This window comes from Doryrhamphus excisus, chromosome 5 (assembly GCF_030265055.1).
Source record: "Doryrhamphus excisus isolate RoL2022-K1 chromosome 5, RoL_Dexc_1.0, whole genome shotgun sequence".
NCBI classification, from domain to species: domain Eukaryota; kingdom Metazoa; phylum Chordata; class Actinopteri; order Syngnathiformes; family Syngnathidae; genus Doryrhamphus; species Doryrhamphus excisus.
Genome location: NC_080470.1, coordinates 7,130,698 through 7,149,665, shown reverse-complemented (window position 1 = coordinate 7,149,665; position 18,968 = coordinate 7,130,698). Strand labels below are relative to the sequence as shown.

The 18,968-nt window shown below is 39.0% G+C and overlaps 1 protein-coding gene across 4 annotated transcripts in view; it reads left to right on the top strand.

The window, feature by feature from the left end:
• The window catches only part of fnbp1l (formin binding protein 1-like), a 34,032-nt gene that overhangs the window by 1,857 nt on the left and 13,207 nt on the right, over positions 1–18,968 (top strand). For all 4 annotated transcript variants that reach the window (XM_058073130.1, XM_058073132.1, XM_058073134.1 and 1 more), the window contains exons 2-5: positions 13,526–13,641; positions 14,412–14,462; positions 15,455–15,602; positions 16,386–16,448. In XM_058073130.1, coding sequence (XP_057929113.1) covers positions 13,526–13,641; positions 14,412–14,462; positions 15,455–15,602; positions 16,386–16,448 — 378 coding nt within the window. The remainder of the gene's footprint in view (positions 1–13,525; positions 13,642–14,411; positions 14,463–15,454; positions 15,603–16,385; positions 16,449–18,968) is intronic.

Below are 18,968 nucleotides of genomic sequence, written 5' to 3'. Positions count from 1 at the left end.
TGTTCATTCACTTGTTTATTAAACCATTTAAACTCCCCTAGCAAGCAAAGCACACGATCTGCTGAGTCGAGGCACAGACTGGCTGACTGTCATAATCCCCTGATGAGATTAATGTGTTGGCTGTCAAGATTAAACCTGATTGGCTGTCTGATGTCAGATTACAGATAATCGTTTGAAAAAAAAAATTGTGAAGTAGTTCATTGGCTGTTTTCTGGCAGATTTCTGCTAGATTTCTCCCTGTTTTTTTCTCACTCGTTCGAATACAGTTGGTACTTAATTCAAAATATTAAGTACCAACATGGGGAAACATTTTTTTATTTTTCTATTTTGCCAATAAGTATTTTTGGCCACAGTCTCACTTATGTACACACAATAGCACAAGAGTGTGCTGTTACTAGTTGTCTTGGATGCACTCCAGAAGACATTACAAAGCAGGCAAGGAACATCCGATTACCGACCTGGCTTCCTCCTCACTGTAAAGTTGAAAGTGCTGTGTGTGTTGGTGTGTGTGTGTGTGTGCTTTTAGTAGCGTTACGATGCTGCCATACTGCGCTTTCTTTGGTCTGGCTGGCTGGTCGGAAGTCTGGCTCAGCCATCAGGGAGGAGAGACTGACAGGTGGGCTTCTCTGCTGACTGGCCATGCTTTAAGACCAGTATAAAGGTGGTAAGACGGAGGATGGACAATAGTCTTTTAATGGCTGGTTAGTGGAAAGCAGTTCTGTCGGAATCTCACACATACTGTTGAAGTAATGGAACATTTTTCATCCTCGTGTTTCCTATGGGAGATGGCTTTCTGAAGCATTTGATATCCGCAAAGCTTAAATATTTCAGGTAGCCACCGGTCTCTTATTGCATCCTATTTATAAACCACAATAGTCCACGTCCACGCTATGGCGACCCCTCAGGGCAGAATTCTTTTACTTATGGCTGATGGAAGTGTACTGGTAGAAGCTTTCAGGCTTTGCAATTTGGTGTAAAACAGTAGTTTGCCTCTAGCCAGTCACAGCAGGTGTGAATGAAAACACATGGAAGCTAAGGGACCTGGCCTGGACACAACAATCTGTTGTACATTGGCTAGCCAATTAGCCAACCAATTGTGTATGTACAGTATGCAGACTAGGGCGTTTTTTATACATATGTGAAAGAGGACATTATCAGGTCACTTTAGTGGGGAATTGTATGAAAAACAGCGCTACTTTCATCCATTCTTTATTTGAAATAAAACATGTAATTTAAAAACTAAATCTAAGGTTATTGTTTTGGCAACCCTACACAGTTTTTTTTTAGTCTGTGTGAAGATGGAAGTCTTAATTCGATTGACATGTAAAACTACAGACGTGTAGAAGGGAGCAGATGGAGGAAGGAGGACAAAAATGAAATGCTATTAGTTAGATTTCGAAAGGAGGGTTGATGATATATAAGAGCGGTTCAATTTACCAACTCGACTTGGAGATGCATGTTTATTCTTATAAAAAAAAAATGAAATACTGTGGCATTCTCAACATTTATGATGGCAGTAACAACAACAAAAAAAAGCTTTTTTTGTATTGTTTGCTTTTGAGTAGTGGTGTTTCAAACAGTACACGTTAGGTTGGTTACCCTGAACAAATTGTGTCCCTTTGGAGAAACCCAAGGAGTAAGGTCAAGCGTGGTTTCAGTTTACCTAAACAGGACAATTTTGCACAACACACACTGACTGCAATTATTGTTTTATCCTCAGAAATAGAACTGTCATGATGGCAAATTTCACAGGATGATGATTGTCCTCCAAATTATTACAGATAAACAATATTATTATTGAGTACTTGAGTTCACTGTATCAAAAGCAATAAACTTTAATTTCTCAGGAGTATTGAATATTGTAATTGGAATGTCAAGAGCTTTTAAACAAAATAAATGTAACATACACAAAAACATGATGTAAAACAATAGCTCCCCAAAGTGTATTGATTATGGAAAAAAGCAACAACTAAAAACGAAATGTAGCACATTTCATGGACATTCAAAGTGACATAATTCTGATTTAGAATCAGTGTCCCAAAAGACGGAGGATAATATGGAACTACTCTGAAATTCACATTGTCTGTCAATGGAGATGTCAGCTCATTTACATATACCATACAGTTCCTTGATTCATTTTAGCAACATTGTGTGTAGAATACATGCTTTATGTTTAATGAGGTGTAATAATTTGGTGGAGTTTGGTCAACTGTAAAATGCCTTTGGTGCACAATTGAGGTGGGAATCACAGCAGCTGAAACTTACCTTCCACTTCCACTTTCTGAAGTTCTATTAGTTTTAGGGTTGCAAATAGTGAGTTTTCCGTGTGCGCCCCTAAAGTTTTAAGTTGGGGGCTGCTGTAAAAAAAAAACAAACTTAGTCTGGAGCCCTGTAATAAAATTCTGGACAAGACATCACAGAAAAAGACTCTGCTTTCCCTTCCTCTTGGAGTGCAGTCACTACAGTGAGCTTCCTGTGCTCACAGCTGCATCCTTCCAGCTGTTTGGCAGCTGATTACATGCAGTAACAGGATCAACCTCTGTGTGCCGCTCACTAAAATGGGTCAACATGTGCCATCCAACCCTTTCTGATCAGGCCTCAAGGTTGCATTTAGTTAAGCAGTTTTTGTCGCTCTGGGATTACCACTTGACCTCAGAGTTGTAACTGCACAGTTTTTTAAATAGGAAATACAGTAAATGGTGGCGGTGGTCCAAAACAAACTTTTAAGGCCCTCACCTTGTGGAATTTATTGGATTTTCTGTGGTTCATCATACCAGCCGTGTATCATCATTTATGAGCAGTGTTTAACTCATTGACTGCCAGCCATTTTCAGAGTAGAGAGCTCCATACTGCCAGAGGTTTGGGGCATTTTTGCTCAACTTTCCACACCCACAGAATATTACGTTTTAGGACTACATAAACATTGGAACTATTTAAAGAAGCGTTAGACTCTTATTTCTAGCCTTTTGGGGTGTTTTATAAATTGGCAGTGGAACATAGGATGGTTTCAGCGAAAACACCTGATTTTAACCGAAAACCAGAGAATATTTGCTTTTTCTGCAGATGCAAATTCAAGCAGAACGGTGACTGACGTCCATATGTTTTGTTTTGTTTTAGTGACACCTCAAACATCTACTTCTAACAAAAACAACACAGGAAAAAAGATTATGATGAAAAAATAACAAAACATATTCAGATTTAGAACATAACACAAAGCAATCATCTCTTTGTAGATGTGTGCTTGTGTTTGAACTATGACTGTGTAAACTATAGGCTTGTGTGAGCATGCGTATGAGCAAACTGTTTATAGACGAACAACAACAACACCGATGGCACCTATGTCTTCCCTTATACTTCGCGATTGCGACAAATCCACTGCCAGACAAACTCTCTACCAGTGTAAGCTGCCTATACTTTTTTCTCTGTTGGATTTCCTCGTATATACGTCGCCATTTTACTCTCGGTGTGCAATACTTCTGTCTTCTTCATATCCAAGCTGTTGCTGCCGATTGAGGGAAAACAGAACTGTTGCCCCCGACTGGGACAGAAATACATTGCCTACAAATCTGAAATTTATGATCTGAAATATATGATCAGTAGCTTCCTTGAAAACAAGCAAAAGACGTTTGGCAGTCAACGTGACTTTTGAAAAGTCTATAGACGTCTTTGGCAGTGAGTTTTTATTTTTTTCCGGGAAGTGGAACCTGACTCAGTGTAGACAGCAATACATGCAGACCTCTCAAGTCATGACTTGGCTGGATGTAGCACTTTGGTCACACCTGCAGCTCTGTACCATAGGTTGTCACCCATCAGTCCTTCTTTTAGTCAAATATTTATAAGTCAGTTATTTCTTCAACATCAAAATCTGAGTTTTTAGGCATGTTGAAAATTGCTAAATGTTGTGAATGTTTTGGGTGTTTACAGTTCCACAAACAAGTCATCATATTATTATTTGGTTCAATGGTCTTGTGGTCTGATTGATCAAGTTTGAATTAATTGGGATGATGTAGATTTTAAATGTCTTGTAGGTCTTACTATTTAAAGATAATCCATTGGGGAACCTCCTAACAACCTAAAGCCTGTACTGTTTAGGAAAAATATGCTTTATAAGTTTCACATTGAGCTTGAACCGCCATGTGAAACATCATCATCGTCACTATGCAACTCCACAAATGCATCTTGCATGGTCTTGGCTTTTGTGAATTGTCTGTGCTATATCACCACAGAAGGTTATCAGTGATGGCAAAGAGGAGAAATATGATTATGGTTGTTTGTCTACCCTCCGCATAGACTGGTGATCAGATCAGGGTATACACTATCTCTCTCTCAAAGACAGCTGGAATAGACTTCAGTGCACTAGAAACACTGAACAGGATAGACAGTTAAACATGAGTGAGTGGATGGATTAATTGATAAAAAAAATGTTATTCTTTCATAACCTCTGTTTGCTGACGCAGCAAGTGTGTTTTTTCATGGGTTAGATGTCCACCAGCTGACATTCTCTCCTTGTTGTGTACTAAACACACCAACTGCTTGCGAAACCTGCTTTTTCCTCCTATAGCACTGATCCTATCTGCTTTACAGATGCACAATGTCCAGTATTACTTCGTGGCATACCAACTAAAAGCCAAAACATCAGCTTACACGGGCACAACATGAAGAGACAGTAGAACGTATTGCAGTATTGTTTGTCAGTTCAGTTTAATTACTCAGTTGTTTGTCGCCATAGTGCCAATGCTGTCCTTAGTTACCAATGTAGTACAGAGAACAAATCCAACAAGAATACACCTCTTGTTCCCTGTTTGTGTTCCTGGAACTAAAGGTGCCGGTGCATATTTGTCATGTGACTATAAACGATTAACAACTTTCCATGTCATGCTACATTTTACAATTGAACACTTTTATGCTTTACAAACATTACCAATCATCATTGTCTTCCTGATATTCTCAGTTGAATCAACTATTTAGAATAATGGGTTTTATCATCTTATTTTCATCTGATGTGGAACATTTTGTGCCTTATCACACATAATCCTATAACACAGACACAAGTCATCAACATTAAAGAACTATTTAGATTTTTTTTCTAATGGGGATAAAAGCCTGTTTGACGTTTTATTAAAAGTTGATGTTGACTATCTTATGTTTGCATTTGTGTATGTCCTTGGCCATTGTGATCCAGATAACATAGTAGTGCCTACACATTCAGCTTTGATGGGTAAAACAATCAGCATACATTTTTTCTCTCAATAAAGTCGGATGTTTTGATATGTTATTTTCAATGTCTTATATTTGAAAATTAATAAATTAAAATAGAAAATCATCATTTCTTACCACATAAACAACAACCAAAGTACTGAAAATTGGTACTGTGGTGTACTGATATCAATTCCCAGGTACTAGGTATCGGTACCGTAACGGTTCAGACTTGGAAGGTGCCCATCCTCATATAGAAGATGGATTGATGGTATTACCATAAATGATTCACCATGGGGACAGAGTGTATATACAACTCCTCCCCTTTTCTATTTTCTCTAATGTAGTCCTTGAGCATATGATGAAAACAATGCTACAGTAATTCTCACATTAGAAGACTTTTCCCAGGCTCTTTATTTGGCAAGTAAAGTCTCTAGCCCCAATAAAACTGTTCAGTGTTGCCTTTAAGTCTGTCCTGCTCATTTACACTCTAACTAGCTGCCAGCACAGGGGTTTTCATGTTACCCTGGTAACCTGTCCCTGAAGTGTTCATTGTACCTTCAAGTCACTGCTTCAGCCATGACCACAAAGCATAGTCTTCCCCTGGACATGCCTATTCCTGAATGTCTCAAACATTTATTTATCAACTCAGACAATTTTTAGTACACGAAGTGTTGAGACAAGTCTATATGAGGCTCAGATTTCAGCATCACTGAAGTCTGCTTTGTGCTGTCTGACAAAACAACAAACTCTTAGAAATAAGTAGCTGCGGGGATCATGAAATTAATCCAATACAAAACATCAGTTCATACTAACATGGTAATGACAGACACAATGGGCATCAGTGTGAGTCCAACTTGACAAAAGGAATACTACTAAACATGTGACCTTGTCAGACAGATTTGGGAGAGTACATGGGTTGTGTTGCATATCCTCCTTTCCAATCTTTAAAATGTTCCCATTATTGCTGCTAAAAAATTTCAAATCAGTTAGCTGGGAGGCATCTATGGACATGTTTTTAGATGGGAGGGTATGAGACAAAGCTGCTGAAGTGTCACATGTAGACTCTGGAACCATTTCTGTTGTTTCAAGGAAGTGACTTCCCCTTTCCAAACTATAACCTGTCATGTCCACTCCTGTCTCCACAAATTACGTAAAGGTAAAGGGAAAACACAGCTCAAAGCTTCATATCTCTTGTCACATGGTGCATTGTGACGCATGGCACTACATGTAAGGCAGTAGTGTCGGGGATGTTCTGCTGACAAATACTAAATGAGATGCTGTGTCTGGGGGTAATATGATTATGCCTAATACAATAAATATTGCAGAACATTTAGTACAGAGGAATGCATTTAAAATATTTTTAGTCCTGGCTGAACATAGACATATCGGACAAAATGTCTTCATTCATGTATGAGAAACATGAACCCTGCTTGAAGGTTTGGACCTTGGTCCATATTTAAAAGTGTGAACAGACAGCACCCTAAATGCAAACTGTCACACATTTCCTCACCAAACCATCTGTCAACACCCAAACCACGTGTCTGAACGCCCCAAGTCTATCGCACAAACGAGAAAAAGGTGTCATTTTCAACACGTCAAAGATGTGTATCAGTTGTTAGATAAATCAAGGATTCTGTGATGAATTAATGATTTGTGTGTGTGTGCATGCATGAGTGGGTGTGAATTTATACATAGGAATGCACAGATGGTCGAATGACACAGTTCTGTGGATGGTTAAATAGAGTAATAATTACATCCTGTTTCAAATAAGACACATTCACTGGGAATGCTGTGGTTTGTGTTGAGGGCAGCCACTAAAACCAATGCAGTGTTTATTTTTAGTACTTGTTTGTTTTTGTCCAATGCTTTTGTCAGTTTTGCATATGTCAATACACGTATTGCTATTTATTGCTTTACTCCTTTACTCCCTATTTTGTTAAAACAACTAAACAGGATATAGCCAAATGTGCTCTTATTTTGAAGGCTGGACTTGTGTTGTGAGTCTAGAAGCTTCCTTGACAGTTGTAACAGTGACGAGCCAGGGAGGAAGGGGATCACTGTTGATGCACTGCCCAGCTGATTGGGATGTCATACAACTTCATATAAAAAATTAAAACTCTCTCTTAAAGCTAATTTCACAAAAAGAAAAATGTGACACTGATTCACACTTGCATGCACAGTTAAAGTAAGCTAACCCCAGATGTAGTTTTTATTGACCAAATCCGCAATTCCGTCTGTGATTCTGTTAATGTGGAAATCATAGGGCCCTTGGGTTCAATCTTGCTGTGAAGTGTAAACTACTGGATGGCTAGTTTCACTGTTCACCTTGAACTGATTGGGTGCTGTCCACCTCAGCGGCCCACATGGCAAACCTGATGCCTTCTGGACAAAAGTTGGAGAAAGGAATGGTCATACTGAGCAAAGATTGAGCTATATGGTCACAGTGACAAGGAGTTAAGGTGATTACTGTACCAGCTCTTAAGCATGGTGGTAGCATCATAGTCTTGGCCCTGTTTTGATGCCAGTTGTACTGGTATTGCACAGCTGATGGAATCATGAAGATTCATGAAAATTCCTCAACCTCACCTCAAATCAACTGTTAGATGGCTGAAACTCTGCTACAATAAGCCCATGATCCCAAAAAAACACACACACTACTGGTTTTTGGAATGGATAAACTGGCCTAACGTTAGCGTCTATAATGACCTTCCCAAAGCCCTGACCTCAACCCCAAAAGAACAAATGGTACAGATTGACTGTACCATTTGTGCCAAGAAGAATCTTGGTGATGGCAACTAGAAGCTATTAATCTTCATCAAGATAGCCACCTATCTTTTTCTGTGCCTTCCTTGAAAATAACCGGTCTTTCTGGTTGTAGAACAATACAAGGATCAGATTGCTATGAAACTTGCCAAGCTAGCATGACACAGGATGCTGTGTTCACCTTTTCAGGTTTTGAATGTAGTTTTTGGTTTAGAAGTGGACAATTTGTCTCTTTGAAACTGTCCGAATATAGGTGTGCCAGGCTTGAGGCATCATATTGAGAAATACTTGAATCAGTCATTTCTGACAAAAATGCAGCAACAAAGTACTGAGTAAATGCAATGAATACCCTTTTGTGAATTCTTAGGTTTCTATTTGATTTCTATTTGATTTGATTTTATGGAGACCCATGAGGCTGAGCCTGAATGACTAAATGATCAAATTCTACAGTATATACCTCATTGTAATACAACTGTATTGAAATAAGGACATTTTCCTGGAGCTAACAAAAACATGATGAACTTGTGACGAGTTAAGTCTTGTGACTGTCGCTCTCATTTATGATTGTATTGTAAAGCTTTGGATGGCAGCCAGGGCTGCACGGTGGACTAGTGGCCTTGCATGTTCGCCACACAGCACTTGTTAAGGAACTGGACACATATTGAAGTTGATAATCTCGACAACCAGGAAATGAGACCCAACACACAGACTTGATGTAGTTCAAAATGATCTACAGTCAACAATCATTGCAGACCGTAACTTCAGGTCTACTTTTTCTCATGTTTTGAACCTTGCGACATCTTTTGTGCTTCAGAGCATCATTTCGATGCAGTCATTTTGCGCTTTGTGCGCTCCTTCATCATGGAGAACATGTGGTGAGATGCATGTGATGCAGCTTTCAGGTTGAAAGTGATGGATCTCATAGCTTTTACTCTGGGGGATCTTGCCAGTGTGGAGCGGTGTCAGCAGGTCCACTGTCACCAGTGGGTTTCGGGGAGCTGGACTGCATGCTGGGAAAGACAGCACAAGCTCGGGGGCTGATTTGCCTCGGAACAGGGCAGCACGGGGAGTGATGGGAGAGATACTGGCGGGGTGTGTGGCTAGGGAATTGTAGAGCTGTTCAGTTCTGAGAGTGAAGAAGACGACTTCAGAATTGTGCACTTAAGTCACAATAAGTGACTTAAGTGTGCTTAAGTTTTACACCACACTAGACTTTATGTTTATGTTTTTCTAAATGACTTCAGTCTTGTAAATCTCCCACGTTGTCACAAGGCAGCAGGTGTTATGTTACTCTTACTGAGATTATTTGTCTACAATAATTGTTATGGAGAGGAACGAAGTCCCGCCGAGTTAGTCAGGTTAATCTTTGAGCTCTTGCAAACTTCCCTCTTTATGGGGGGGGGGTCCAATTCAGAAATAGTGCTTCAAGGTCCAGAACATCATAATAAAAACGAAAGTGTGAAATATTGAGTTGTTTTCACACTGATCTTGAATGTTTTTTTTTAAACGAACGCTGAATAAAGTTTGCAAGCTTCAACCACGTACCTAAAAGGGAATTTTGAGTTGATGCATTATTTCTTAATAATATAAATTGGCAAAATTTGGACACAAATATTTCTCACCTCAACAAGCAATATTAGCAGGTAATAAAAAGTTGTAACCTCAGCCTTTTCAAGTTTTTGTTTTAAGGAGGCAGGGTTTTTCAGGGTTTTATGCTGCTGGTTTTGATACTCATCATCCATGAGTAAGATTGGCCAATCACTGCCAATACTGATCACATGGATTAACATTAACAATGGGTGTTATTGGTTGTGTGATCTGAAAAAAGAACTATAAAATCACCTGAATTTCAACTAAAAACTCACTTTTTCAGGAAAACAAATATCACTTGTGAAACTTGCAGATGAGACGCCATCTTTAAGGAGACTTTTTCTGTGAGAGTACATTGTCTGATGGAGATGGAGTTCAGCCATTTCCAAAATGAATGGGTTGACTTGGACCATTCTAGATTCAGTGAGAAATGTACAGACTATGAGAAATACCGCAGCTTCTGCTTAACACAAATATCCATTCATTAACAGATGAGTGCTATATGCTCTGACTAAAACTAAAACACTTTTTACACTTTATGACTCAGTCATCGCAAAACCATGTGTCAAGGTTTAAATGCACCAATCAATATTAATGGAGCCCACTGACTCATACTAGATGACTGCACTGCTTGAGGTTCTGATTCAGTTTAGTCTGAGTATTTTTATAGTGATGCATCCCATACTTCCTCCTCGTCTCTGTGTTAAGCCAGGCCTCTCACATTGTGTGTGTTTGTACGGTGTGAAGATAGAAGACCTGCAACTGCTTACAACAAACTATATACACATGCTCATAGTACAACACTGACTATCCTTCAGCTTCTTATAACCATCACTAATTTGTTTCCACGTGTGCCCTATGTTGCCAGTTCTGACCAGATTAGATTCCATAGACTCTTCCTTGGCAAATATCCTCAAAAAAAGCTGTCTGTCCACTTAGCTTTTTTTTGCTGCTTTGTTTTCCAAATGATTGAATAAAGCCTGTGAAAAATGAAATGAACAAATTTGCAGCCATGCACACACCTAAGCATGGTGGATGAAGAAAAATGCTACAAGTGTTCTAATCCGAACTATGACTTGATTCTTTAAATATCCATTAGTTACACATACTGTGTTTTTTTCATATCAGTGAAAAAATCAATTACAGTATGAAAAGATGTATTTTCATTCATTTTCAGTCATCATTACCATGCTTTTTTTTACAGTACTAAGTACAAAAAATAATCCAGGGGTGAATGGCATTCCTTTTCCCCCTCTACTTCTCAACCTGTTCCTGGAAATTGCCTATCCTCTCACAGCATTGCCTCTTCAACTCGCGATACACGCACACAACGCACAGCGGGACCTGGGTGGGAAGTGTCAACTTGTCTGAAACCGTGGCATCACTCTGAGAACCTCCAGGCATGTTTGTATGCTTGTGTGTCTCTGCATGTGCTTGTGCTTGTGTATGTTTTTACCATGCTCCTCAGAAAACAAAGGTGCTTCCAATAATGTGATGGGATGGAGAAGACAAGCTCTGTCTATGCGTCTGCCCTGGAATGCAGTTGTGGGTAATTAGTGTATTGTCCCACCAGCATTTTGTGTTCCAATTAACGTTGCCTTGTCCTGTGGAATGCACGGAGGATGTCTGGTTCTCCAGTCTGCCAGGTTTATGGCTGGCTAGCTGTTTTTGTGTGGTCGTAAAGACGACCATAGTGTTCAAGCAGAACGTTCAGATGCGATGCTGAACCATCAGTTTACACGTTGTTAGGTGAAATAGCAATGACTCGTTAATATACTCTCATACACCAAAACATAAAATCACAGTTATGGCATTGGACATTTCCAAACATTTCTCAGTAGTTTTGAAGGTAAATGTTTTTAAGCGATGGAGAAACACATTGTGACAAGCTGAGGGCCTCCGCTTTTCTACTTTTATAGTTGTGATGCTCTGGACAGGCTGGAAATCCCTCCGCCATGACGTCAACATGATCGTCACAATGCTTACCATCATCATCTCCCTTCCGCTCTGAAAGTTTACAGACCAGAAGCCCAAAGATGTTGTCATTTGCCAGCAAGCCTGTCTGTTCTTAGCTTGTCCCAAAAGGACAGGATGAGCTCATGCTTCATTACTTATTAATGTGATCACAGAGGCTGACGCAACCAGATATAGCCTTAGCAAAAATGCAACATGGTAAACAGCCAACAAACATGCTGGTATGTTTTGGTACAATGTCATGCTGAGTCTTTGTTGTCATTGTTTGGATTTTACTGCCTTTGTTATCATGTTGTTATCATGAATTGCTTTTCCTTGGTTTGTTTACAAATCCAAAACACAGACACTTGGTGCTCAAAACAGATTGTGCCTCAAATTTTTTTATCTAAATCGAGGTAGATGGATGTTGTTTTCTAGGGGTGCCAGACAATCTTGTGTCACAAGATCTGGCAAGATTAAAACGTGACAAGATTTCTCTTTTAAAAAAAAAAGGGGGGGGGGTGGGCACCTGGGACGATAATTAATTGATTGTATTACAAAGTAATGTATTGGAACTAATGTGGAACGGATGGGGGTGGTAGTATTAAAAAAAAAACTTTGCTTCTTCCTACTCCATTTTGGACATTTAGAGCTATGAATAGTAGTATGTGATATATTGTGATGTATTATGTGACGATTCCAATGTAACTTGTATGCACGTTCAAAATAAATCATTACCATAATAACACAATAAATGAAAATGAACCTGATCATTTTGACGGCTATTTTTTCTGTAGTACAACAGCATGAACGGAGTGAGCCCTTTTGTCATGCAGTCTTTATCTTGGTGGGTGGAGGCGGGTCCGTGAGCATACACAAAGAGTGTGGGAGAGCGTAGCCTTGTGAGGAGCAATGTAATGTAGTACACATTTTCTTTGTTTATATAAATGCTTTTGAGAAAATAAAGTTTATTGTTTTTGATATGGTGTACTCTCATTGTTATGCCATATACTATCATTACATGAATGAAAAAAATGGTCTCAAAATAATAATGCTAATCAATGGAAAAATGGTCAGAAACTAATGTTGACCATAATATTGTTTATCGACAACAATCTGTCAAAATGTGATTGTCACATACTTAGGCTTACGTGTCTTGTTTTTTTTGTTACCCACAATTTACTAAGTGGAGTACGGACTGCACTATGGCTGTAACTAACAATTATTTTAATCGTCGACTAATCGGCGATTATTCTTTTGAGTAGTCAACTAGTCAAAGGATTATTTCCATGTATATCTGTATAGATAGTTCTGCCAGAATCGCTCCAAATCATATAGTTTATCAAAATGTTTTCTCTGAAGGAAGTTAATCTATTCACCATAAGAGGAAAACTTGGTAGCAAGACAGTACTTCTCTTTCAGAATTCCCATGCTATCTGTGTTTAGAAAATAATGATGAATGAAGTAACAAATCACTTTGGTTGTACTTCCTTTGGGACATAGTTGTTCCATGACCTGATTTGTGTTGACATACTGTATAAAGGCAGAAGCAGTGACAAGGTATCCCCCTCCGACATCTCCCCTGGCATGCATGCAGTTTGGGCTCGAAGAAACATTAACATTAAGTTCACAGAGTTTTGTGAAGGAGCTTCTTTGTTTCCAAGTCAGACATTTACTGTATACTAGAGGACTTTTTGTGGTGCGTTAATTTGTGTGTGCATTAATTGATGTCCGAGATATACCATGACCTAAAAGCCTAATCATTTCCATACACTATTGGGGTGCATGTGTGCGCGCGCACATGTATTAATGTTCAGTCATCTGAACATGATTGTATCTTACAGTTGAGGAACAGCATTAGCATTTTCTCATCTTTACATCTGATAAAACCAACCAATGAGGAGGTGTAAAATGGGTGATTTGAAAATCAATGTAAAATATTGCCACTTACAGTACATGTTACATTACATTTCAATTTGCCTTTTTCTTACTATGTCCCTGTTCACTTGTGTCTTACCAGGACCAGTTCGAAAATCTAGACAAACACACTCAGTGGGGAATCGACTTCCTGGAGCGTTATGCAAAGTTCGTCAAAGAAAGATTGGACATCGAGCAAAATTATGCCAAGCAATTACGGTAAGAAACACTGACAACATGCATGCTTGTGTGACACTTGAGTAGTGCTTCACACGGCTGCTATAGGAGACATATCGTATTACTGTCTTTGTATAAAGTTAAAACTGGAGCAAGTTATGTTGCATTATTATAAAGTGTTGCATTGGAAGGACCTCCTGTGCCACCACTCAGTCCGGACGCACAGAGAAATGAGCCTCCCACTTCGGCTGCTAATCTGCCCTGCCATGGTATGATGGAGGAGGTGGTTGTTGTTCTCTCGTACGGACTGCAGCTTGTATTTCATTCTTCCTTCTACTAGACTGTCCATGCTACATGCCAACATTTCTGACACACACCCCTCAGGCTGTACAAACTGTGGTCTTCCAGTCAAATAATCAGAAATCCTGGCTGTGTGACAGGAGTCCCCTACCTTTCTGAGTTTGTCCACGAGCAGCAATGGAAAATTAGGATCGGTACAGATCATATGTTGAGCGGATCCAATAAATCTTGATTTGAGCACTTGGTAAGATGCAGATAAGTGCTGCAAGATCTGATGCCTGCAGTGTCAACAAGTGTGAACATTTAGCCTAATTAAGTTCTGCTGTGCCAAGATGAACAATGAACTGCAGTTTTAGCAAATTGTAAAGTATTAACTTTGGGAAGTGACTTTATAGCCAATATAGAGCACATTGTGATTTTGCTCATCCAACCTTTTTTATGGCGCTACTAAAACCACCAATAGCGATCTTAATTGTGATCTAAAAATAACAATATCCTTTCTCTTTCATCAGGAACTTAGTAAAGAAATACTGTCCAAAACGCTCCAAAGATGATGAACCACGGTGAGTCTGCTCAAGTGTTTTTATGTTATGCTTTTGCAATAGGATTGCCTGAAGTTAAGATTGACTTTAGAGTGGGAATTCAATCATTAAAATTATTTGCTTGAATGATTTCATACGAGAAACTCTGTGGGGTTCCGACATGTCATTGTTTTATTACAGTTTAACAATATTGTGGAAATGAAGACTGCATTTACTTTAGTCACTATGTAGTGACTGAAGTATATGCACTATGCTCTCGCCACATCATGGTTCAAACATTGCTCACTGCATGGAGTCAATCATAGCATATCCGACATGGTAGAGTGTGGAAAAAAAGGTCTCCTCCCATTCCATGTGGAAGTGGTATGTTTTTGGTTTCTTTCTTTGTCCTTCTTCCCCAGTCCATTTGGAACAAATAAGTTCAGAACAAACAAATTAGAGGCTAACTGGTTAGTTCTGTACCTTGCTATATGCTATGAGTGGCAGCTGTCTTTTATGTTCTTGCAGTGATCCCATCCTGCGTGTTAATGTTCCACATTGTGGTGTAATCTAAGAATAATAGCAGTGTAAGGGTGACTACAAGGGGTGGTATTTCATGTCTACAGAGCTGTAATGATGGTGAAAATTGAATTTAGAAAGTCATAAACCGGTTTCTATGCTCTCACTATGAAAATATTACATTTATTAATATTATAGTCTACTTCACCGGAATTCACTTTTTTGTGGTCGGGTCAGGAACCAATTAATTGCGATAAACGAGGGACAAATGGGCCCTTACGAAGATATGAACAGTCTACAATGTTTCCCCATAGAATAAAATAATTACAGCCATTATAAAAACTTTTTCACTTCAGCGTTTTAAGCAACATTTTAAATGTGTAAATGTCACATTCACCTTTGGATTCCTGGAAGTCTCTGTCTGTTTACAGACTAATCAAGTGGATTAACGATAGGAGGTGGATAGTGAGTGTCAAAACAAAAAAATGAAAGCGTTAAATGTGTTTGTTTTGCAGGTTTACATCATGTCTGTCATTTTACGGCATACTGAATGAACTCAATGACTATGCTGGTCAGAGGGAGGTGGTAGCAGAGGAGATGGGCCATAAGGTGTACGGAGCACTGATGAAGTACAGTCAGGACCTCAAAGCTGAAAGGAAACATGTGAGTACACCAACAAGCTCATGCCCCACTATCACAACAAAAGCTACATGTTTAGGTTAGGTACTTATATGGAGACTTATTAGGTAATAAGTCTCCATATATTAGGGAAGCTGTTGATTGCTACGTTGATGTTTCTCCATGTGTCCCTTGCTCTGTGTTGCCTCACTGTTTTCTGTTTGGTCTTACACAAGAGGATACATATGTTGAACATGATGTCAAACATCTGCCCTTCTTTCCTTCCATGATGTGTTTCTGCTGTAAACTTTTCACATTCTTTGGAAGAACATTGCCTTCTCTCAGTGGAATACTTAAGCCACTTTCCAAACGTAGGTTTGGGATGCAAAATTATACACAGACGTGTTTTTTTATAGAGTTGTCAGCTGGTAGAGTAATATGCATAGATATTCCTGAGTAAGTGAATCCCTATAATTAAGATAGACAAATGGATTTGTTTTTTCTTGCTGCACTGTTTTTCTTCCACAGTTGTGTGTTCCTGCATTCTTATGATGGGAACAATTATAAATCAATAATTAGCTTAAGAAGTCAACATTTCACTCAGATATTACAACTATAAATACAAGATTACTTTTATTTGTGAGCAACATTCAGTTGTGGAAGTGTATTGATTCAGTACATCATTCATTGGAACATTGTGGATTTAGCATTTTCTTCCTCCAATTTGTTCTTCTTTTGAATATGAATGTTTTCTTATCTATGTGTCTGTATTTATTTGGTTTCTGTATAAATGTTGGTTTGCGTGTGTGTATTTGTGTTAATGAACAGCATCTGCAGGAGGGCAGGAAGGCCCAGCAGTATTTGGATCATTGCTGGAAACAGATGGACAATGTAAGTAAGGGGAAGGGGGCAGGGAGGGGGAATATTTTTTTGTTGTTGTTGTAGCGCTTATAAGGTAACTATAGGGCATATGATTATCCATTTCCCCTGTTTTATTGCCGATGTCTTAAATGAATATCTTTATTCTGTCATCTGTATACATTTTGATAGCCATTGACCACAAACAAACACAATTTCAGATTGCACATCTGTTATTGAATGGCAGAAATGTGGTTTTATGACATTGTGGGTTTGCTGAATTGGAGAAAATGCTCTTAAAAATGGATGAAATACAGCTTTGGCAAATGCACTCCCAACACCCTCTAAGCAAGGCTCATGTGCTACATTTGGCCCTTGCCAACTGTCTTACTGGCTTTCTTCTTTTCTCGGGTCATAGTTAGTTATTCAGTATTTATTAATTGAGTTTTTTTTTTGTTAAAATATAGAATATATATATATATATATATATATATATATATATATATACAGTGAAGAAAATAAGTATTTGAACACCCTGCTATTTTGCTATTTCTCCCACTTAGAAATCATGGAGGGGTCTGAAATTTTCATCGTAGGTGCATGTCCACTGTGAGAGAGATAAACTAAAAAGAAAAATCCAGAAATCACAATGCATGATTTTTTAACAATTTATTTGTGTGATACAGCTGCAAATAAGTATTTGAACACCTGTGTATCATCTAGAATTCTGACCCTGAAAGACCTGTTAGTCTGCCCATTAGAAGTCCACCTGCACTCCATGTATCATCCTGAATCAGATGCACCTGTTTGAGGTCGTTAGCTGCATAAAGACACCTGTCCACCCCATACAATCAGTAAGACTTTAACTTGTAACATGGCGAAGACCAAAGAGCTGTCCAAAGACACCAGAGACAAAATTGTACACCTCCACAAGGCTGGAAAGGGCTACGGAGCAATTACCAAGCAGCTTGGTGAAAAAAGGTCCACTGTTGGAGCTATCATTAGAAAATGGAAGAAGCTAAACATGACGGTCAATCTCAATCGGAGTGGAGCCCCATGCAAGATATCACCTCGTGGGGTCTCAATGATTCTAAGAAAGGTGAGGAATCAGCCCAGAACTACACGACAGGACTTGGTCAATGACCTGAAAAGAGCTGGGACCACCGTTTCCAAGGTTACTGTAGGTAATACACTAAGATGTCATGATGTGAAATCATGCATGGCACGAAAGGTTCCCCTGCTTAAACCAGCACATGTCAAGGCCCGTCTTAAGTTTGCATATGACCATTTGGATGATACAGAGGAGTCATGGGAGAAAGTTTTATGGTCAGATGAGACCAAAATAGAACTTTTTGGTCATAATTCCAATAAGCGTGTTTGGAGGAAGAAGAATGAAGAGTACAATCCGAAGAACACCATCCCTACTGTGAAGCATGGGGGTGGTAGCATCATGCTTTGGGGGTGTTTTTCTGCACATGGGACAGGACGAGTGCACTGCATTAAAGAGAGGATGACTGGGGCCGTGTATTGTGAGATTTTGGGGAACAACCTCCTTCCCTCTGTCAGAGCATTGAAGATGGGTCGTGGCTGGGTCTTCCAACACGACAACGACCCGAAGCACACAGCCAGGAAAACCAAGGAGTGGCTCCGTAAGAAGCATATCAAGGTTCTAGCATGGCCCAGCCAGTCTCCAGACCTGAACCCAATCGAAAATCTTTGGAGGGAGCTCAAACTCCGTGTTTCTCAGCGACAGCCCAGAAACCTGACTGATCTCGAGAAGATCTGTGTGGAGGAGTGGGCCAAGATCCCTCCTGCAGTGTGTGCAAACCTGGTGAAAAACTACAGGAAACGTTTGACCTCTGTAATAGCAAACAAAGGCTACTGTACCAAATATTAACATTCATTTTCTCAGGTGTTCAAATACTTATTTGCAGCTGTATCACACAAATAAATTGTTAAAAAATCATGCATTGTGATTTCTGGATTTTTCTTTTTAGTTTATCTCTCTCACAGTGGACATGCACCTACGATGAAAATTTCAGACCCCTCCATGATTTCTAAGTGGGAGAAATAGCAAAATAGCAGGGTGTTCAAATACTTATTTTCTTCACTGTATATATATATATATATATATATATATATATATATATATGATTTCTTAAATACGGTATTTATCATCATTAGTGCCCCGTAAACATGAGTCACCTATATACTCCTATTACTATATGTTTTGGTGACTAGGTAGGCTCCAAATTATTTTATTATAAGCTTAAGAAAGTGTTCCTAACGAAATCGGGAAGAAGGACAAATTAAGAAACAAAAAACATACCACTTCCACACTGAATGGGAGGATAACTTTTTTCCCACTGTCATTTCGGACATGCCATGACTGGCTTCATTCAGTGTCATCAGCGACTGGCATGTGGCATCCAGCATGAAAGATTATATATGAAAGAAAATACTGTGGTATTGTAAATACTGTATTATTATGATGAAAATAAATCGTAATTATAACTTTTTAGATAATTCAGGAACTTATCTTAGCCCCGCTGG